The sequence below is a fragment of the Labrus mixtus genome, chromosome 13 (assembly GCF_963584025.1).
Source record: "Labrus mixtus chromosome 13, fLabMix1.1, whole genome shotgun sequence".
In the NCBI taxonomy this organism is placed as follows: Eukaryota; Metazoa; Chordata; class Actinopteri; order Labriformes; family Labridae; genus Labrus; species Labrus mixtus.
Genome location: NC_083624.1, coordinates 22,059,250 through 22,081,308, shown reverse-complemented (window position 1 = coordinate 22,081,308; position 22,059 = coordinate 22,059,250). Strand labels below are relative to the sequence as shown.

The following is a 22,059-nucleotide window of genomic DNA, read 5'->3' as shown; positions in this document are numbered from 1 at the left end:
CTACAGAAGTTAACGGGCGTGCAACATGAGCTGCAGGGCTTGCCACAACGAGCCAATGGACTTCACACTGTCACACTGGCAAATTTTTTTCGAGGGGGGCTAGAACCGAGCATTACATGCAGCTAATGCTGCAGCTAACAGGAGGACGTAGGAGAAGCCGCGTTTACGCAGACTTTGAATTTTTGCACATAGATGTGCCTAAACATGCACAGGACATATGGAAAACACACTAAAGAGCATAAAAAACCAGAAAAAGCAGAATATGGGCCCTTTAATTTCTGAACCTCTGAGACCATCACATACAATAATCTCTTGGGTCTGTTGGTACCATTCTGCTCAAGTCATTCTAATGGCTAATTTATTTCAACTTCCACCAGCCATCACCTTTTAACTCCATGTTCATGACTTCTGTTTGTATTGATGATAAGATGTTCAACGTAGAGCGATGAGGTCTCTTCAGAGATCCCTGCAGCTGTTTCCAGCAAAGCCCAAACACATGTATGGGATGTACCAAGCCTGTCTGATAACCTCCCTTTCAATCTGATCCATACCACCACCAGATGGAGATACTATGACATCCAAGCCACAACTACTCAGCTGTGTTTTTGTAAAACGGAAAGTCAACGGATTGCAAAAATTAGAAAAACACAACAATGAGAGTCAAATTAAAGAGGTATTTTCACACACCAGATACCTAATGGTTTCTTCATAACTCACTTAATTCATGTAGGTTCCTAAGATTATAACAATTTGTGCTACAGTTAAAACACAAATATCTTAATACAATGAATGCTCTTTGACATTACTTTCCTTTTAAAGAATGCACATGTCATGTATTTCTGCAGGCAGAAATCTATATCCACTATGTAAATGACCTGCCCTGTAGGTAAGGTGTACAGAAAAAGTTATATTGCAATCTAGTCAGGTTAAAAGAAAGCCGCCCTCATGACATTGATACTTTTGCTTTAGGCCCACTATATAATCTCTTAACCATTAATCTCACCCCTCAGGTCTCTAAAAGGAGCTCATATAAACAGATCAAACACTATCAACACCTTAGCACTGCTAACACAGAGGAAACCGTTGTGTGTAATTGTATGGGTATCCATGAGTTTATGTGAATTGTGTAATTTGTATCAAATTCCTAAATTGCTTGCAGGTTACCATAAGCTTAGTATTAGGCCCCTTGGCAAAAGCTACATAGTGTGAAGCTGGAAGGACCTTAATAACTAACAACAGAGAGAAGAAGGAGCTTTTCACCAAACACACTATTTCACAGTGTGACCATGAAATAAACAGACTGATGAGAGAGGAAGATTAGAGGATAAAATGAGGAATACTAACAACTCTGAATCAACCTGCCTGAAGAGTTTAGGCTTGCAAAATCAGTATCCACTTCAAATGTAGTTTCATTAACTTGCTTTCATGTGTTTTACTCAATTATTGGTTTGGCCAATAATGCAAAAACCCCAGCTGCGCACCAGCACAAGAGGTCGAAGAGTCCCTGAAGTTAATCAAGTCTGGCAATGGCAGGCATGCTGAATGGAAGGTCACTGGATGGTCACCTCAGAACCATATTCCACTCATATTTAACCAGAGATAAAAACTGGCACCTTAAAATTTAAAGTCATTGCAATGCTAAGCTGCAATGCTGTTGAGGGGAGGATGTTGGATTGACATGTGAGGGACATCAATGCTTTCCCTGTCCTAGCCCAACAATTGCCCCTCACCTAAAACATAGTTTCCATTACTACAATGACTCCCTGTCATTAACCTAAAGTGGGACTTGATATTTACCATAATCTGAGGTTTTACTAAATATTGATGGCACGGTTTACAGCCTGTATAAAAGGTTTGCATACATTGTTCCACTGATGGGGGCAGTGTTGGTCCGCCTCTTAGCCAGCAGGAGTGATAGTAAATGAGTATGCAAGGGAACAGAAAGGACTCTGCGGGCTGCAGCTGGCAGATTGCACTGCTGTGCACGAGGCCTACGCTGTTGTGTTTCATGTCTTCAATGAACAAAACTTTACCATACTGCCATACTATCTAATGACTATAATCTAGGATACTATCTAATGACTATAAACTAGCCTACTATCTAATGACTATAAACTAGCATACTGTCTAATGACTATAAACTAGCATACTGTTGAATGACTATAAACTAGCCTACTATCTAATGACTATAAACTAGCATACTATCTAATGACTATAAACTAGCATACTATCTGATATGCCACACTTGAACAGCTAACATACGCCAACCTTGTTTGGTTTGGTGTAGAGGTAAGGCTTCTATAAGGCGTTAATCGATTAATATTTTATTTTCATGACCCATCCCACAAATAATTATTCAGACACATGAGCTGAAAATCAATCAAATGTTCCAGGATTTAATTTAGCCAATATCAGAACAGCACCAGGGCCAGCTCTGTCTCAGTTGGTAGAGTCGCTCGTCTCTCAACCGGAAGGTCGAGGGTTCAATCCCCAGCTCCTCCAGTAACATGTCTGATGTGTCATTGGGCAAGACACTTAACCACGAATAGCTCAAGCTGCCTTGTCAGCGGCATATGCATGTGTCTGAATGCGATTAGTTACTTCTGATGGTCACTTTACATAGCAACCTCTACCATCAGTGTGTTAAAGGGTAGGTGTGGCATGCGGTGTAAAAGCACTTTGAGTAGTCGACTAGAAAAGCGCAATACAAGCTCAAGTCCATTTACCATTCACCACCATTAACATGACTCATCCACCAAATAATAACACTCCAAGACTTAAAATACAACTAATACCAACACATCCGCCCCCAACAAAAGGCACTGTCGCTGTAGGATCTCTGCATAAATACTGCTCATGTCAAGTGCACTGAATTGAGTCTCTGTACATAAAAGGTATGTAGACTGCAAAAAGGTTTTAAACCATATAGAGGACCCTCACTTCCCGCTATGCTAAGTGCTGGTTAATTATAAGTCATTGCAAAAAGAAAGGCAAGTTAATTTACTGATTGATTGATCCTTCTACCTGTACATGAAATCCTATTTAATCTGTGTTGCAATTTGGCTATGATAACATCTTAAATTCACCCCATGGGCATATTGGAATTGCACCTATGTACTTGTATGCACTAGGGTGGCATTGGACCAGACACAATCAATTCACTTAACATCAGCATAGTTGTGCTGTTTTACCACGTTTAACAGTTGTTCCATACACCGGCCAAAGTGAAATCAAACATGATTGAATGAAATCAAATCCACTCAAACCAAGCTACTGAAGACTGTGTAAGTAAAAAAGAGATCCAGATGGGTCCACTTGTGGAGAAATATGTAACCAAACAGAGGGTCTATTATCCTGTGGGACTCATTTGCATTTTCCTTGGTGTTAGCAACTCTGCCTCACAAACTCTTTCCCCCACTTACGCATACGGACATAGTGAGGGGTGTGCGTGGGTAGATAGAAAGGAGAGGAATCCCTGATAAGCCTGATGCCTGGCGGAGGGCATAGAGAGAGGAATGGCAGCTATGTCGGGCATTCACAACACTGTGTGGTGTCACCAAACAAAGCCTTCCCTTCTCCCGCCTGTCAAAGACACCATTGTGGCGTGAGGAGAGAGCCTTTATATCACACACACATTCCACGCATGCCCCCCCACCCCCACGACACACATAAACTCATAACCACACACACACACACACACACACACACACACACACACAAATACTAAAAACTATCATGCAAGCCTAAGTATACAGTAAACCATAATACGTTTCCTGTTTATTCACTTTGGACTGTAACATTACATACAGTGCATATATAGACAAATGCCACAAGGACATAAACAGATATCACAAAATATAAGTATGTGAACACAAGAACAGACAATCAATGTGACAGACAAATACAAAAACTCGAGCTACACCATTGCTTGACCATTTCTAACAAATGTAAAAATGGATATTAAAAAATTGCCTCTTCTAAATTTGTTGAAGTTGATTCCTGGCTGGTTGGGTTGACAGGATGGAGACTCCAGTGGAGAGGCCAACATTCCCATCAGCCCCCAGTGAGAGTCACCTGTGAGGGGGGCAGGAGCGAGTGGAAGTCCCCCCCCTGCTCACCGGAAGTCTCGGAAGTTAATGACAGCTGACAAACTCTCCGGGGGGTTGATGGCGATACTGTATGAGGGTTTTTCCTGTGAGAGAGAAGGAAGCTGTCTCTGCCTCCATGTGCCTGTGTGTGTGTGTGTGTGTGTGTGTGTGTGTGTGTGTGTGTGAGAGAGAGAGAGAGAGAGAGAGAGTGTTAGCCTCTTCCTGTAGCTCTGACAAGCTCCTGACTGCTCCTGCCACCTTCACCTCAGCCACAAAGGACTCATGGGAAGGCATACATGACAGGGGGGCGGGACTCCCATATGTCTCATGTCTGACTTTGCAGGGTGACTCTGCAAACACCTGTCAATCACTGTCGGGACAGGACGAGAGCTACAGTAGAGCTGCGTGAGTTTGTGGGATTTTGAAAGTTGTGAAAAGATTTGGTGCAGGCATTGAATGCTGACATTTTGGGTATGAGCTCATTACAAGTTGAGACTATTCATTTCTCAAGAGGAACAGATGCCACACTGTTATTTTTTTCTTTTCTGCAGTTTGTGCTAACATTAAGAAGGCTTTCCTTTTTACATTAAAATGCAACTAAATATTCTCAATGGAAGCCATCAACATCACATCAATTAATCAAATATCTGTTTAACTGTAAGGATTCTGATTTGAATACAACAACTTTAACTTAATAAAAGACAGTAGAAAACCATCCAAATACCTTCCTTTTTTTCTACTTAGGAGATGTGTTTGTGGAGAGGGGTGGGTGGGCATCAGGTACTGACAGGCTGACAGTATTTTGGGCCGGCGCTCCTGTCAGCCTCGCAGAGAGCCTCACAGCATGTGGGTCACTATCACAGAGGAAGCTCCCAACTTCACTTCCCATGTTACAGTGACGGAGCCTACCAGGACTCTGAGCCTGGACAAGAAGTCCTGCTGAGTGGCTTACTGTCTGCAGGGTGCCTGGTTAGATTGGTGAATAAAGACTCGGACAGTAGGGGCTGAGTACGAGGACAATGGGGGGACAGTAGGGGGACGGCAGGGGAGAGGGGAATTACCTGCCAATTAGGCAAAGTTAATGTGAGGAATGATGGATGTCAACCTGTCAGAACCCGGGGTGGTGGGGGGATCAGCTGGATAAGCAGCATGTTATCCCTCAGATTACACTATTCTGACATGATCACACACACACAGACTCACACACTCTATCACAGACCAACACACAGGCTCACACACATAGTACATACCAATAAATCTATCAATTAAAATGTATGTGAACTGTTACATTTAGTTAGTTTGACCAAAAACACAATTTCTTATTTTTAATAGAATTAACTAACCACAAACATGAATATTCTGATTTGAGATGTTATCATTCATAGACTAAGGAGATATTAATGATTTATACAGAACTTGACACTTACTGTAAGTAAGCAAGAAGGGGCTGGGTATTCTACAAAGACTATACCTGGTTTGCGTTTTGCATTTTTCTCAAAGTAGATGGAGAATGATGATGATCATTTTGGCAGACAACGATCTGAATATCCTGCCATCATGCCAAGTTTCTTTTTGAATGTTTGTACTGATGTATGCGGTTATGATGAGGCAGCTGAAAGAGTTCAACCATTTTAATTGAACAGTGTGTATAAACAGCCAGCTTAAACAATGGTGGTGTCATATTTGATAATGATCTGGACGGAGATGGCATCATATTCAACACCTTGTTTTAGTTGAAGAACTTCACCAATTTATTCTATTCACTACAGTTTTTCTGTGATTGTGATGGTCATTTGCGATTGTTTTCTTGAGATCTCGACCTATTTGTTCACATTATTTAAGGATAACATATTCATTTATCACATTATCGTACGATAAAAAAGATGACTTTTTTTTTGTGATCACTGGATTAAGAAAATAAAACATGAGGCTGATCACTGTGATAGGCCAGACCTCATCTTGCCAGGCTGTCATTACCCACAATAAGGAAGGTTTGTTTTGTGCGTTTGCAACTCTGGGGAGTTGAAACAAATCAAAATCTAAAGCAATCAAACTGGATTATTTGTTGCATTTCCACTCAGGGCTTCCGTTGATTTTAACTACTTTTTTAACCATACTACAAAAATGCATTCCTTATAGAGAAATAAGACATTAACAAGATGTATGAATACATATCACTTTGCCTCCTTGCAGGCTTTAGTTTATTAATTTTGAATGATCATCACTATTAATTACTAAATGTTTATTTCAGTTTGGGTTTAATGGATTATCGATGACCCCACTAGAACACTGAATCTCAGGACTATAGAATTGTTATAAGTTTATTGTCCATGTCGAAATATTTTTTAAATTGGTTTGATTAAAAATATTTAAGCAGTGGCAAAAAAAGACCATGATTTGCCACACGAGAGTATTCTAGCCCTCATTTGCATAAAACAGCAGACTGTAAAGGCTTTAACTGCAGATCATGTCACTCTTTATCTCCTCCAGGAAACCATCCTTTAGCCTTTTTTTTTAAACTTCAGTGGAAACCTGTTCTTAGAGACAACGCTGAAGCTATAAAACGATCTGGGTCAATGGACCAGGAATGCCCCTCTGTGGCTCTGGTATGTGTGGTATGGTCATCATTGGCAGCATGGGACAGTAGCAGCAGGTAGGGTCACATAACACAGACCAGGATGATTGACAAGCAGGTGGCAGATACAGGGATTCCCCACTGCTGGGTAAGTGTGTGTTTTCTGTTCCTTTCCAATCATTTAGCAAAATACAATGAAATTTGAGTTTTAAGGAAATTCCTGGGATTTCACAGAATCTAATTTAAACTGGGTTGTGTGCTATTAGGCGACTATAATCCACACTGAAGATTAAAAGCACTTTTACTCTTCTGATTTATTTCCAGTGCATTCTAATACATTAAAGATGTCTGCCTTCAGTTTGCATTGATGGCAGAGTGTTGTAACACAGTTAACATGTTTGAATTAATTTCTCAGTAATAGAATCAAATAAGTACAGTTTTGGTACAGATAAGTTCTCCTCCACTATCCTTAAAAAAGACAATTGTTTTAAAACAGTCTAACAGGATTGTTTCCTGAAGCTTGTTAGAAGATTATTACACCCTTAAACTATTGCTGCTTCTAATTGTACACAATAAAAGACAGTGATGGATTATTATCTGTATGAAAAGTCTGCAATAATTAAGCACATATACAGAGGGTGAGAAAGAATTTAGATTAAAGGAGATTTATTACAGAGATGTTTGTGAATTGTTTGGCACAGCAAATGGAGCTACATTAGAGACCAGTGGTGTACAGTGACCATGGCATTAATAACCCATGAGCTTTGTATAGACAATATGGATCGGCTCCAATAGAATGTACTGGTATAGAGGGTGCGCTTCAAGGCCCCATGAAGCTAAATGTCCAGCCTGCTTTGCACTGCTCAGGGCTCAATTCACCACATAGCCAAAGCTTATTCAAAGTGCACTCAATCTATCATTGGCTTGACTTTATTTTGATGGTGAGCTAAACAAAAAAGAAACTGAAAAAAGGAACGTGTCGCAAAGCATTGTTCGTGTAATTTTCCAAACAAATGCTGTCACGTAACGAGCTGACACAAGACTGATGAGGCCAGTCCACCTCATATTTAATGCTAATAGAAGCCTTGTTGTACAATTGTACAACTTTCTGTAGTAGTTTTTTTTAAATGTGTAACTAAAGGGTCAACAAAGTTAATTAGACCAGCTGACCTTTTTGATCCACAACCATTAAACATTTCCTACTTCCTCCTTTAAGCTCCATGCAAAGAAATGAGACGCTTTTAATGGGGAAATAAGTTGTGTAACTGCTGGCTTCAAAAAAACATTCTATAACCCACATTCCAGACAAAGTAGTTTTGGCTTTTAAAAAAGTTCCTAAAGTTAAATCCCTGCTCCTCTAGATGCACGCAGAGCTGTAGTGGAGCTGCCTAGAATGGAGACAGAGCAGGGGAAACAGGTGTTGGTTGCTAAATGTGCTTTCAGTGAGCAGAGGAATGAGAGCTATGTACTGGCCTCTGTGGTTACTGGCACATTACCCAGAGCGGAGCTGACAGAAACAGCGTACTGCTGCTGCAGCTAGCCTGGCCTTTATGAATGGAGTGCCTTTCCCTCGGATGGAAGGACTTTGGTTTAGTAAATGGACTTGGCAACAGAGAAGAGCAAGCTAAATTATGAGGTGTTTGTATGCCATGTGTAATCCCCCCCCCCCCACACCCCACTGTCTAAATTAACTTTCATACTCTTTTCTAACAGTTAAGGGTCATAATTTGATGATTTATGATGATTTCAAAATATAAACTGTTTCTGGTGAATTTATATTTATATGTAAATTAATCTTGTAAAAAATGTAGTACAATTTGAAATCCGGGCCCTCCATGCCACTCTGTGTGTGGGCAGGCAGAGGAATGTGGCCGGCCTGTGATATGATGGGTGGATGTTCTTGCTGTACATTGTAAACAGGCTTAAATGTTGATCTTTTACTGTAGCGTAAGTGTGTATTGAATCTTGATAGAACAGCCTGCCCTCAGCTGTTGGAGCAACAACAGACCTCATGCTTGGCACACTGAGGATCATGGACCTGTGCAAATATTCCCTCCCTCATGCCATATGGGGTACATATAAACACCAGCCTTGTTGAAACTGTTACAAATGTCTATTTTTTGCCACTGGTTCTGATTAAACATCCTGAAGTGATAAAAGTGAAGTCTTACCCAATGAAATGTGCGACGCATTCCTTTTTCTGTGAGCGATAAGTAAGCTTGTGCACAAACTTCTTGGACATCAACCAAACAAAAATGATTTTTTGTCAGAAAGGAACAAACAACACAGACACGGCGAAAAGGTTTGGATTTGTTGACAGGCAGCAGTATACTCAAGTCCCTTAGGTGTTAAGACTTAATAATCATGCATAACTTCAGGCTTCAAATAACTCAAATCGTGAGTTACATAGAGCCAAGAAAATGATAGAAAAATTAGCTATCGAGAACAAAACCTGTTGAATTCTTGCTGTAAAGTTGGGCACAGTCACATTTGGCCGTATGGGGGATTGTTTTTGGCTATTGAATCCAGCCTCAGGTGGTTACGCAAAGAACTGCAGTACTTCTGCACTGGTTAATTTTTCAACACTGGCTTGTGCCATCAGTAAATCATAGCATCCAAACATCACTCAAAGCTACCACACCCCTCCTTGTGCATAACATTAACCCTTACTTACATTTTATGAAGCGTGTTACGACAGGAAAAGATACCTTAGTATTCTTTCTCCCATACTGAGAACATATTTTATTCTGCCGCAGACGTGAGCATTTTAATATGGGGTTAAATAGGAATTGGCTCAATTTATGAACCAGCCTAAAGTGGCCACTTGAGGAAATGCACTTTGTGGCATTTCCATTCCACTCAAATTAATTATAATAACATTTTTTAAAAAAGCTGTTTTTTTTTAATGATTGCCAACTTGCGGGCTGGGGCCCTTCTTGAAGTATTGTAACTTATTTATTTATGAATTTAGATGAATCATTATCCAAACTAAATTAAAAAAAGCTTACAGAGAGGACATTTTTGGTTATTTTTAAACCCATTAAACTATTCTGTCATTTGACCTGCAGGAATAATTTGTATTTAAGACAGACAGAGGAAGTAAATACTCAACTACTTGTCAAGTAATAGACTTACAAAATGTGTTGTATGGCTTCTTTAACCCTTGGGTGTGTTCCTATGTTTTAGTATAGTGTGGTCAGGTATCATTTAAAACAGAGAAGACCAGGCAAATCAAGTCTAATCAGCAGAACAAGTGTTGTGTGACACTCCCAGCACGCTTCATTAGGCTGCCCTGTTGACACAAACAGAGTGGTGAAAGCTGAGCCTTTCGCTAATACCCCCAATACCCCTTATTCCCACACAAGGAGGGCAAATTAGCACTAATCATCCAAGGGATTTGTAAGAACAAAGATGGCTCGTGGAAGTGATAAATAAGATGTTTGAAGGGAAAAAGAGGAAATGTAGTGAGATGGATGTGAGGACAGATTATGATCGCTTTAATGCCTTTTAGATTTGATTAATCTTTTGTATCTCCTTATCTCCATTTCTCTACACTTCTCCACTCCACCTCATTTCTCTTGTCTTCTCCCTCTGTCCTGATCTCTGTATTTATATAAGTTTGTGTTCAGACAGCTGGTGTTGTGTTGCTGATTGTGAGACTAATCATCCGCTCAATTACTCTGGAATGTGTAGTTGGGCAGTGTTATGACTGATCAGCTTTCACTCTCTCTCTCACTCACTCCTTTTATCTCTTTTCATGGACTCTGACTCCTTCAAGTCGGCAAATGTCTTTCAGCATTTGTCTTCTGTCTCCCATTTTCATACTTTTTTTCTGCAGCACACAGCTAAATGAGTGCAGTTGAGTTAAGCTGGATTCAATTCCATTTGATTTAATTCAATAGCTGATCACAGATACGCTGTATATTCCTTTAGGACTATGAAGAAAACCTAAAAATCCTATTTAAATTTTCTTTATCTGATAACCCTCTGATTAGTGGACAACTCGCTCTATCTGTTGTAACTAAAGACTTTTAATGTGCTTTGGCTGGAAGTTTAAAATGTGTCCCAAACAACCACCTCAAGAGAGTTTATAATGCCCCCAAACTATGAACTGCCTTCATCTCAATATTTAAAACGACAAGTTAGATGGATTCATTTAAATATAAAGACCACACTAAGTTCATAACAATAATTATGTCACCTGAAACACAGATCATATTATCAATTGATGGAGTAAAACAAGCATGAACACTGAATAACAACGTCATCAATTATTACTGAAGATTTTACACATCAGCACAAAACAAAAAGCTATTTAAATTTTTAATAATAACAAGCTTATGCTACACATGCAACATTTCCTAAATCTCCTGCCTACACCATCTTTTTTCTTTTAATAATCGACCTATTAATTCACTCTTATAATGCCTCCAGCTCCGTGTTGCTGTAACTTGGGGTTCTTCCTGCAGTGGAAGTGCCTGTGGTGATTCTCCAAGGCTGCCAGTGGGACGCCTGTTAGCATATAAGTACACTACATGCTGACACAGAAGCTACATGCTAATGCTATTCAGGAGGTCTGGAGGACAGGAGAGAGGAGAGAAGAGGTGGAGAGGGGAGGACGTGCTTTTTCTTGACAATCGTGTGAATCTCTTCATCTTTTATATATTTTCTACTGCCTTGTTTTTTTTTTTTTTTGGTTTATTCTCTGTTGCTCCCATATTTGACCTGTGAGCATCTTTGAGGCCTGTTTTACATTTCCTAAAATATGATATAAAAGAGACTTTTATACCAAAAGTCATTCATGATACAAAATTCTAAAGATGCATGTTTGCAGAAATCCTTTTTTTCTGAATGTTTTAGTTCATATTTATTTGCAGCCCTTTAATGCTGGAAATAACCAGAGCTAGCATCGTAGAATCTTGAAACATCAACTCTGGGATTATGACCTGAACTGCCATCTGACTACATGAGCAAAGAACACAAAATAAAAACATCATGATTCTCATGTTGATTAGATTTGGCTTGGCTAGACTTGGCTTCTCAGAATACTAGATTCTCCTTTTTATCAGAATAATTCTGCTCCTCATGATGTTAATACATAGGGATGGAGAAGCAGCTGCTGAGGTTCAGATTTGAAGTCCCGCTGTCTGGTGGAGATGGAGAACAAGAGACGCACGCAGGAGAGCAGGCTGGAATGTCAGTAGGCTGTAAGACTGCTGATCACCTGGTCTGACCACTTACTGAGCAAATACACACACACACACACACACACACACACACACACACACACACACACACGCACACATACACACAAGGCCGTTTACTTGCTTAAGCTCGGCGGCCAGCTGTCGATATGTCAGGATGGGTACAAATAATGCTGCCTCTGGAAGAATTCAAAGCAGCTGATCATTTTAAGGAGTCAAAATGAAAAAAAAAAAACATTTTCTGAAATTCTTTAAGATCTAGGATGCTCAGACCTTCATTCTGAACACTGATCACTAGACTGCTCTGTGCATTTAATGTTTTTTGCACACAAACGTCTACAAAGTTAGACAGAATCAGTCACCTGAAATCTTCTTACTGTGTTTGTTTTTGAGTTTCTAAGTGGTGTGTGAGTTTCTGACAAACTTCCTGTCCAGACAGGAAATGCATTCTTTGGTGTGTGTTTGGCAGTCTGGGAGCATACGTGTGCTTTTATGTGTGTGTTTGTGTGAAGACAGACACGACATTTCATGGTATCTTACAATAAAGGTCTGTGGAATGCGACTCACTTCCCTTAGTACCACAACTCAGCTCCTGCTGGTCCAAATACACAATTTGTTGTTTAGCAGATTTTTTTTATAACCCAGAACATAAAGTTGAAGTGTATTGCAAAAACAGCTACATCCTTTTCCTGATCAACAGTCAGCTTAGTGTTCATGAAGATATGGTGTTGAGATTTAAAACAATCACCTGTTAAGTTGCTGCCAAATCACATGAACTGAGTACAAGGCAAAATGTACCATACCCTTTCTTATTGTATTACATCACAATTGTGATTTTCTTCAAAGTTAATCATTTGACCAAGTCTGCCTTCAAATGAGTTAAAGTTGTGAAACAATAAAACAGATTGTTATTGACAGGAAATATTCCATGAATTTATTTTTCTTTATGGAATGGGAGCACTCAAAAGAATGTATGTTTAAAGGTGCACTATGTAGAGTTGGTGGTGATATTTGAAAGTTGGAGAAGTTAAACAATTCTATGCTATATTTTCTGAACTGAATACACAAACTTTACTCAAAGAAGAAAATGGGTCCCTGGAACACTGTTTGGAGCTTAAAAGCTACCAGGAGAGTTACAGTTTCACTGTTGCAGACCCACCACCTCAACTTCTCTCGTAGCATTTTATCTTCAAACAGTGTTGCAGGGACATATTTTCCTCTGAGGACAGTTTGTGTATAGAGTTATGAACATATACCACATAATCTGTACATTTCTCCAACTTTCACATTTCTCAACCAAAAGTCAATAGTGCACCTTTAATGTCCTAAAAAAAAAAAAAAAAACACTATTATCAAATCAGAATAAGGTAAAGTTTCACTTTTCAGAAAAACAATTATGCCACACATTAATCTTATTTATAGTGTAATGGGAAAGGAACATGAGATTGTTTCAGAATTTTAGAAAAGCAGAAGCACATGTCATTTATTGGCATAAAAAGGGGACATTTTCTACAAAATGTTGCGCCACAATGAAAGCCTCTTGGAAAAAAACATTTTATTTTATGTGTTGTATGCAGATATTTGAGTGATGTGGTGAATTAAATAACATTTGAAATGTATATGATGTGTAAATTTTGCTCAAAAGCTTCATTTTATTTTATTTATTTTTTTGGGGGGGGGGGGTGAAATAAGTATTAGTATAGTAAATAAATATATATAGTTAAATAATGTGTATGTCGAAAAAAAATCAACCTTCATTCACAAATAAAGTTCAACCATTTATTTCTTGAACATTCATTACGACTATTTACACTACACAATCTCTGAAGGCAACATAGCAAAAGTTCAGGCAACATTTTTTTTAAAGCAAAAAATCATCCAGCAAACACCTTAGCCTGGCAGAACTGTGCACACAGAAATAAAACATGAATTAACAGAAACGTTACTGTACAAAACTCAAATGTGGATCAAAATCAAGTTCTTGAAACAGAACCACTTGGTCACACATTGCACAAAAAAAAAAAAAAAGTTTTATTTTGACCACAAAGAAGATGAACAAGAAGAAGAGTCCTCCGATTCTTAAAGCTTATAGTCCGTTCAGTCCAGTGACAGTCAGTGTTTTCTTCTTCATGGGCTTTAATCTGCAGCCAAAGCATTAGACCGCTGTCATTTTAATCCAGAGCCTGAGTTCATTTTCATGATACGTCGTTTGGACAGTGCAGGACTCACAGTCCGAGCTACAAAAAGCTTTCCATCTACATAGTACATTACAGTGCTGGTGTTGCAGCAGCACATTGATTGGGCCACAAAATTGTTCCTTTTTGGTGTGAGTTGACATTCCATCTTCTTTTTTTCCTTCATCCGTTAGAACCAAACTGACGTCTTTGCTTTGGTTTGATCATGAGCTGGAGGAAGGACAGAATAAAGTTAGAATACATTTAGAGTTGGACAAGTCTAGTAAGTAAGTGTTTGATTCTATAAAGATATTCTCTTGATGTATCTACCTGAGTCATACACCTCCAAGGATCCCTGGAGGGCCGAGGACTGCCAGGTGACAGAAGAGGCGTCTATGGGGCTGTTGCTTCTCGGGTCCATCTCTGTCTTTACCCCCTCGCTGTGGGGGGAACTCCCTGTGCTGGTGTTCGGCTGGTTCGGGTTCCTAACGCCAGGTAGCAGCAGAGGATTAAACCTGGGATCCAATGCCGGGCTGTGGGTGGGATATGAATGGAGCATGGGGTGGTGGTGATGCCGGGTGTGGAGGTGGGGGTGAGAATGGTAGACATTATGGACATTGGGGTAGCCAGTTGTGCTCTGGGGGCTCAAGCTGTAGGTCCAGCTATCGGGGAGTGTTGATGGGGGCGGGAGGCTGGTCTGCGACAGAATGTGGTCGGCCCACAGAGCTCCATCAGGGTGGTTGAAGGAAACGGGGCTGGAGGAAAAGTCTGGGTGGACTGAGACCGAGACAGAGGGGAGGCAAGGACTGGCTTGGGATGGATAAGTGCTGTTCCACACTGAACTGCTTTGACCCTCAGGGAGAGACCCACCATCTGAAACAAACATAACACAAAGACTTAATTAATCAATCATATATGATTTTCACAACAAACATTAAATACTAAAGGGCAGGTCCAGACTCTTTTAATACTGTTTACCATGAACCAACATTATTCTTCCTATGAACAACCAGTTGGAAACAGGCAGAAACCTCAAGCAGAACCACAGAACTTTGTGGCCAGCCATCTGCCTCGACCAAGTGGGCCTTAGAATCATATTCCATAATAAGCTTACGATAAAATCAAGTCACTAAAGGAAATCCAAGCCAGAATTGTTTTTCCTTTTTAGAACTATTTCAGATAGTTGTCCCCCTTACCTTTCCATAAGCCCGCAGTGGCTGAGGCAGACGGTTGGGTCACCCTGATGGGTTTGGTCTCGCTGTTGAAGCTGCTCGACTGACTGAGAGCCCGAGAAAAGTGTTCATCCACCACGTCGCCGATGTCGCCTTGGAAGTAGGTGAACAAAACACACCGAGAGCTCAAGTACTCCGCCTCTGCCGGCTGAGTAACATCCTTCAGCTCTGATGTGGATCTGCGGCCTGACTCGGCTCCTGGTGCCGCCGGAGCCTGCCTGTTTAGGCCCTGATCCCTGGAAAGCATCCCTCTTCCTCCTACTTGCTGCTGCTCAATACACTCCTGCATCTTACTGTAAACACTCAGCCTTTTCTGGAATAGGGGAGAGAGGGAGAGAGCGAGAGAGAGATTTACTGTCAGATCCAACAGGAGTAAAATAGATTTCACAGGAATAGCAAATAACTTTCAGAATCTGGATAGTTAAGAGTTAAAACATTCCAATATAATAACACAAAAACAAACTCAAAATGATAATAAATACATCATTTGATTGGAAATGACGCTCTCTTGGAGCAGCTGGGAACTTGTGTGAAAAATAGTTTCTTTTTTCCCATACTGGATTCCCACTGCTCAATGTGCCTCATCCACATTCCTGAGTGACTGACCGGCTGTCATTACATCACCATTTGACCGCAGGATTAATAGTTCCGTGTCATTACGCATGACCTGATGTGAATGCCGATCGTCAGACTGGAATTTAATCACTCAAAACTCTAATTGAAGTTAAGGGGTGCTACGCGTAGAGAAAGTTTGAGGCGGTGTCCTGAACAAAAAACAAAAACATAGAAGACCTTGGAAAGTGTCTGAAATATTTCTACTGTGACCTCGGTTGACATTTTTCTTCACGCTTATTAACTTTATTATCGGAGTAAACGACTTAAGTTGAATTTACTGCAGCTGCGTATTTTGTTTAACACTTAACATTTTTTTTCACGGTATAGTTATGATTTGTTTCACACATTACACACGCCGGTTATAATCCTCTACTACGATGGGGAAAAAAAACCCATGAAGATTGAATTTACATTGCGTATTGTATGAAGGACCTCTCACCTGTTGTTGCTGGTGATGGTGGTTGTAGTACGTCGCCTTGTACGCCGCTGCAGGGAGGTAGTGCGCTCCATAGCTTTGGTGGTACATCACATCCAAGCAGCTCATAGCGACAACGCGGAGCGGTTGGTGCCAAGAGAATGTCTGAGGAGAGAAAATACGCGCACAAAACAGCCGATGGCAACTCTTCGCTCCGGGACTTCAGACGGGCTGTATCCTCCGAGCCATTGGCGCCTCCATATATGCCCAAACGCACACAATAGCCATGTCGTCCAGTTTGCATACGCACAATGCACCACCCGCCGTGCGCCCCACTAGCAACACCCGGGCCCACAAAAATGATCAAAACGGTAAAAGACAAACACACTGTATCCTAAAAAAAACTCCTCCGTGACAAGTTTTCACAGCGCTTCTGATTGGGTGAGTTTTCCTTTCCCTCCTTCTCTCTTTCTGTTTTGGAGGGGAGTTATATTTAGAGAGGGCTGAGGCCACTTATTCACGCCCACCAGGGAAGGGCCTGCATGGACCAGGGACGTTTAGCAAGGCACTTACAAAGCTGCGAGCATTAGGGTTCTATTCCCACTGGTCATGTAGTACTGGGTCACATTGAGATTTTACATTTCAGAGACCCAGGATCTCAAGGCTAGTGTCAGAGCTTAGGATGTTGAAAATAGGGTCCCTGGAAACTTTGACCAGACACCTAAAAGTTTATTCTTAAGTCATATAATTTTCTTGTAAGTATTTATTTATTTATTCATTTATCATTTGTTTTTTATTTAAATGCCTTCTCCACACTTAAAATTATAAAACCCTCCTTCGCTGAATCCATTGGCTATGATCTAATGAAGCTTTAGTTTATGGCACCATTGGCTGATGTTTGAGGCTTTCTGGTGTAGCAAGTAGAAATCTGAAAACTGATATCTTTGTTAAATGTCCTTTTCTGTGGATAAATTATTGTTTAAAGTCTAAATACCACTTAAGTCACAAGATGGGTTAAAGTTGAGGGAACACATCTAAAACTTTGTTATCCACCTTCTTATGCAGATATTTGTTTAGAGAAAATAAAAATCTCAATTGGTTTTCGACAATAGTTGATGAAATGAATGGGCCAATTGCTCTTCACTAAACTGGAGCCCGCTCAGTCACGGTTCAGAGCTGTGCTAAGATTACAAAACAACTCAGAACAGAAACAAGAACAATTAGGAAGCCAAAAAACTTGTGCCTAGCCTTCAGATTCTACATTCATATACCTGATAATCGTTTAAGCTGCTTAATCCTGCAATAGTTTATTAAATGGTTGGCTTTAAAACAATAAACATTTGACTAACCTTTTAGAAGATCCATCATTTGCTCAAAGTGTGCATCATCACATCATGACATATTGTTGTATCACACAGTTTAGATAAAACCAAATATGTTGCAGGCATGTCCTCAAGCATTCAACAATCCTAGGGTACCCACCCTGATTAGACCCCCATGGATACTATGGATTGTTCCTTCTCATACTTTTGAATGAAACTCCCTGATTGACTGAAATGTGTTTTTTGCTGCCACCTGTTGGTGAAGTCAATCATGTGACATGGCTGTCATTGGATGCACACTGGAAGGACCTTCTCTAAGCCCAAAAAGAACCATAAGGTCCAGAAGTTTGTCTTTGGTAGAAGTGATGAATTACAAAATGAGAAAAAGCAGCACATGTTATCCAGTTTGATACGCAGCAGATTTATGAAGTTAAAGTTTAGCAAATCTCTTTCTTAAATTCTTCTATTATTTCAGGTGGTGATGTGTGCATTTGTTATACTGCTTTATGTCTCTTTTAATTAGCTATAGGTGCATAGGAAATCCAACAGGTATAATAGTAGGACCCAGAATGACATACAGTGCAATTTCATTTGTACTGTAGGTCATATATGAATACCTGCTCAGTTGTATATGCACATAAATCACTTTATATATCATGTTCTGAATGTAATGTAATTTGGTTTAATATTTTCTGAAATGAAATAATGTTGGGGTCTGCTAACTTTTAATAGCACAACAAATGGTGTAAAGTAAGAAATAAAAGACCTTAACTCTTTGGCTATGTGGACGGCTTGGGCTCAGTGGTGGAGTCCATCGTCTTATCGTCCATCGTTCTTTCCCCAGCTCCTGCAGCCACATGAAGTGTGCAGAAAGTAGTAATGGACCATCTACTGAATATAATCTTTCAATTGCACAAAAATTAATACAAAACCATGGGCAAGTTATTATATTTATTAAAGGTTTTCCCAATTATTCATTATTTTTCCAATAAGACCTATGATCAAACCCATGTTGTCCCAATTTTTTGAAGTACATGATGAACATTTATGTAGCACAAAATCCTTGGACTTAAATGTTTTAGAATTTATCCTCTTTTTATATATTTTAATCGGCTGTTTCACTGAATTTAGATTTATTTTCCAGTTCAATAAAGTGGTAAACGTAAAATCAATCCAATCTACGAGTCTATTACAATTTAGGTTTTTATAAATAAGCAGATAAGTTAAAGCTAAATGTTTTGCACATGGCTAACCATGTTATCCTCACTATTCTGTATCCGTTTACATTAACCCAGATGCTATCCATTTTACAATATGGGATTAATTATTTTAAGATCTGGATAGAGCCTTCAGTGCTACACTTTGTCTTCGTTTGAAAGATTTTGTTTCTTTTGCTCTTCCATACCTGCCAGTCCCCAGTTTTCCACCAGTTGCTACAAACCTTTCCCCTTATCCTCCAGTTACCGTGCCAACTCTGTCAACCTCTAACAAGCAACTCTTTCTGTTATTACCCTGCTCACATACACTATACAGTTTATTCCTGCTCCCCATTTATACCGGTCTACTTCTCTTGTAATTTGCTAGATGGTTCAGTTCACCTGTTCTTCTTGTCTTGATTTATCCATAAAACCATTTATTTCACAACACCTCTATGTGGAACCTGTTTTGTGCCTTACCTTCATGTTTGACCTTTTATTGGTTTTACTTTGTATTCCTGGATGCTCCTTATTGAAAAGGTTTTTGTTGAACTGTGTTCTGCATTTTCCTTCGCCTACCTCACCAGCCTTTATGCCTTGAGCTTGTTTTGTGTGATTACATCAGTAAGCTGCATCTCGCAGTATCAATTCTAACCTGATCAATGACACAGAGCTCACACTAGCCATGGCAGCACTGCAGCACAACACTCTTTTATTGTGTAGGGAGATTCTCACCTTAATTAAATGCTAAGGAAATATGCACATTGCCTCCTTTCTTACTTCCTTTGGTATTGTGTACACTGCACCATCCTTTAAGTTACTTACTCTTAAAGATGAGCAGATAATAATGTTCCACAATTCACTGACAAGGCAACATTTAAATCAACCCACCGTCCAGCATTTAAAAACAAACAAACAAAACAATTGATAATAGGTATATTAATGGAACAGCTGTAATGCATTAATGTACACAAACTAGGAGTTTGCACAACCATTCTTAAAGGGACAACAATTCTATATCAAATGTATGAATGTAAGCCTTTTAGTTCCTTTGTAATCTTTTAATTCCAACCATTAATCAATCAGTCCCTCAAACTTGATTTGTGCATCACCTTTGTGCATCACCATACAGACACGTGCAGTTCAAATTGCTTCAGAACAACAGACAAGCCAAAACATGTGTAGACTATAAAATAAACATCAATAGCCAGCATGGATTCTCTTTGCACTGCAATTGTCCACCCAGTGAGTTCCCCATCAAATCTTTCCTTCATGATATGATGTTTCCAGTGGAGGTCAGGGAGAGGGTAACTTTTTTTTATTTTTACTATTCAACCATAGCCACACTGTCCCCCAAATGCACTACAGCAGGAATAAAGGCTGGAAAAGGGCAGAGTACTCAGCACAGGCAATTTCCTTCTAGCAAGGAAGATGAACTACTCTAATACATATTTGTTGTGGACTCATATTGTCTGAGGCTTGATTTAGGGATCTATATGGATGGTTGATGATGAAAGCTAATCATTCAACTTTTATTCTGGCAAAGTAATCAAAACTCAACATGTTGACATGAATTTAATCATAATGGTGTAACCGTGGTTTCCATGAAAAGATGAAAATGATTTCTAAATGAGGAAAATTACAACAAGCGCATTTAAAAACTCGATGTGAACTGCTGTAGATCCAAACAACTGAGTAGACTATTGAAAATGATTTAAGTTGTTCCTGACCTGAGGTTTACAAAGTATAATACTGTATGTATAATTCCAGTATGTAAAACTCAACATTGATGTGAATCTTACTTGATCCACTGCATGGTCAATAATCACAGGCAGACTTTTGTTGCTCAGATCGACTGACTTCATCTTTCACTACAATGAGAAGAATAAGCATAAAAATGGGTCATAATAAACTTTCACAGACAACCTATACGAAGATGGTCTTCTCTATGAACTCAGTGAGCATTGTGTTTTTAACCCCCTTGAAGAATGACCAATGTTGTTGCCTTGTTGAGCTGCACAGTTCATTGACACTTACACTCTTTTGCACCCTGAATAGTTTGATTTAAACCTTTACATAATACACAACAGATTCAAAGGAAGCAACATTCAATCTAAAATAATAACATAAATTACAATTTGAAAAATTTGAAAAATATTGCTCTTTTATTTTTCAGTTGTAAAATATCTTTCCAACTTTGCAGCCGGGGATGACTTAAGTATACAGTAAAAACATGTATGATTTCCTGTAGGGAAGCACACACTCATTAAATGCTTACGTTATATGATATGTAAAGTATAGGTAAAGACAGCAGTGTCAAATTAGTAGCAGGTTTTCATCATTAGACTATAGTTAGAATACAGTAGCCTACATGTTGTCTGTGATCAGGGAATTTAAGCCATGCCACTTGGAGGGCAATCTTGAGCTGTCTTTGTTCCAAACAGAAGTAAGTGGAAGTGTTATACAGACATTGGTCCCCTGAGGATGAACCCTACAGGTTTATCTTTCACCATTTACAGGTCAGATCATCAATTTGTCTGAGAGGCAGATTGATGATCTGATTACGTAAGTATACACTAATGTCATTATGTGGCTCAGACCACTGATACATCCACAGTGTGCTTTACTGGGTGTAGAAAGTTTAAAAAAAAAATGTATTGGCTGCTGCCAAGACGTGTCTGGGTAATGAACACCTACATACAAAACAGGCAATTTCATAAAAAAAACACATTTTACCTCTGTTTAGCAGCTTTCCATGAAGAGCTTATCTATTGTTTCAAATGTCGTCTTCAGGTTCTCGTGTAATTTTGGCAAAAATCAAAGCATCCCACTGCTAATTAAACGTGATTTAATCAGCATAAGAACCAGTGCTTCTTAACATTCAGCTTATTTCTGTGCTGACTTAATAAAAATGAAAAGAAGAGCCTCTCCAAAAGAACTATAATTTGATAGAGACCTGCTGAGTACTCAAACATGAAGATAAAGGGCTTTGAAAAATGTTAACAAGAGCTTCTCATAACTTATCATCTTAAAATAACAAGTTCTTCCCATCAGGTTGGAGCAATGAAATTGTATTTAAACTTACTGTTACTTGTAAGTACTCTCTGTTTAATTTGAAACAGCAGGTTGCCGCTAAGAGTCAGGCAGACATAAGATTGATTCCAACAGGCTTTCTGCTGTCACATCTATCAATGTGTAGGAACTGATCTATTCACATACAGTTCATTGTCACAAATTA

General features: G+C 39.4%; 1 protein-coding gene across 1 annotated transcript; it reads right to left on the bottom strand.

Annotated features, from left to right (window-relative positions):
• Nucleotides 1-13,632: 13,632 nt before the first annotated feature.
• On the bottom strand, nt 13,633-16,610 carry vgll3 (vestigial-like family member 3). Its single transcript, XM_061054174.1, has 4 exons — nt 16,328-16,610; nt 15,238-15,586; nt 14,372-14,914; nt 13,633-14,272 (listed from the first exon to the last, which is right to left on the bottom strand). Exons 1-4 carry the CDS (start codon nt 16,430-16,432, stop codon nt 14,232-14,234), a joined length of 1,038 nt encoding a protein of 345 aa, XP_060910157.1. The 5' UTR covers nt 16,433-16,610; the 3' UTR covers nt 13,633-14,231.
• Between the last annotated feature and the right edge of the window lie 5,449 nt (nt 16,611-22,059).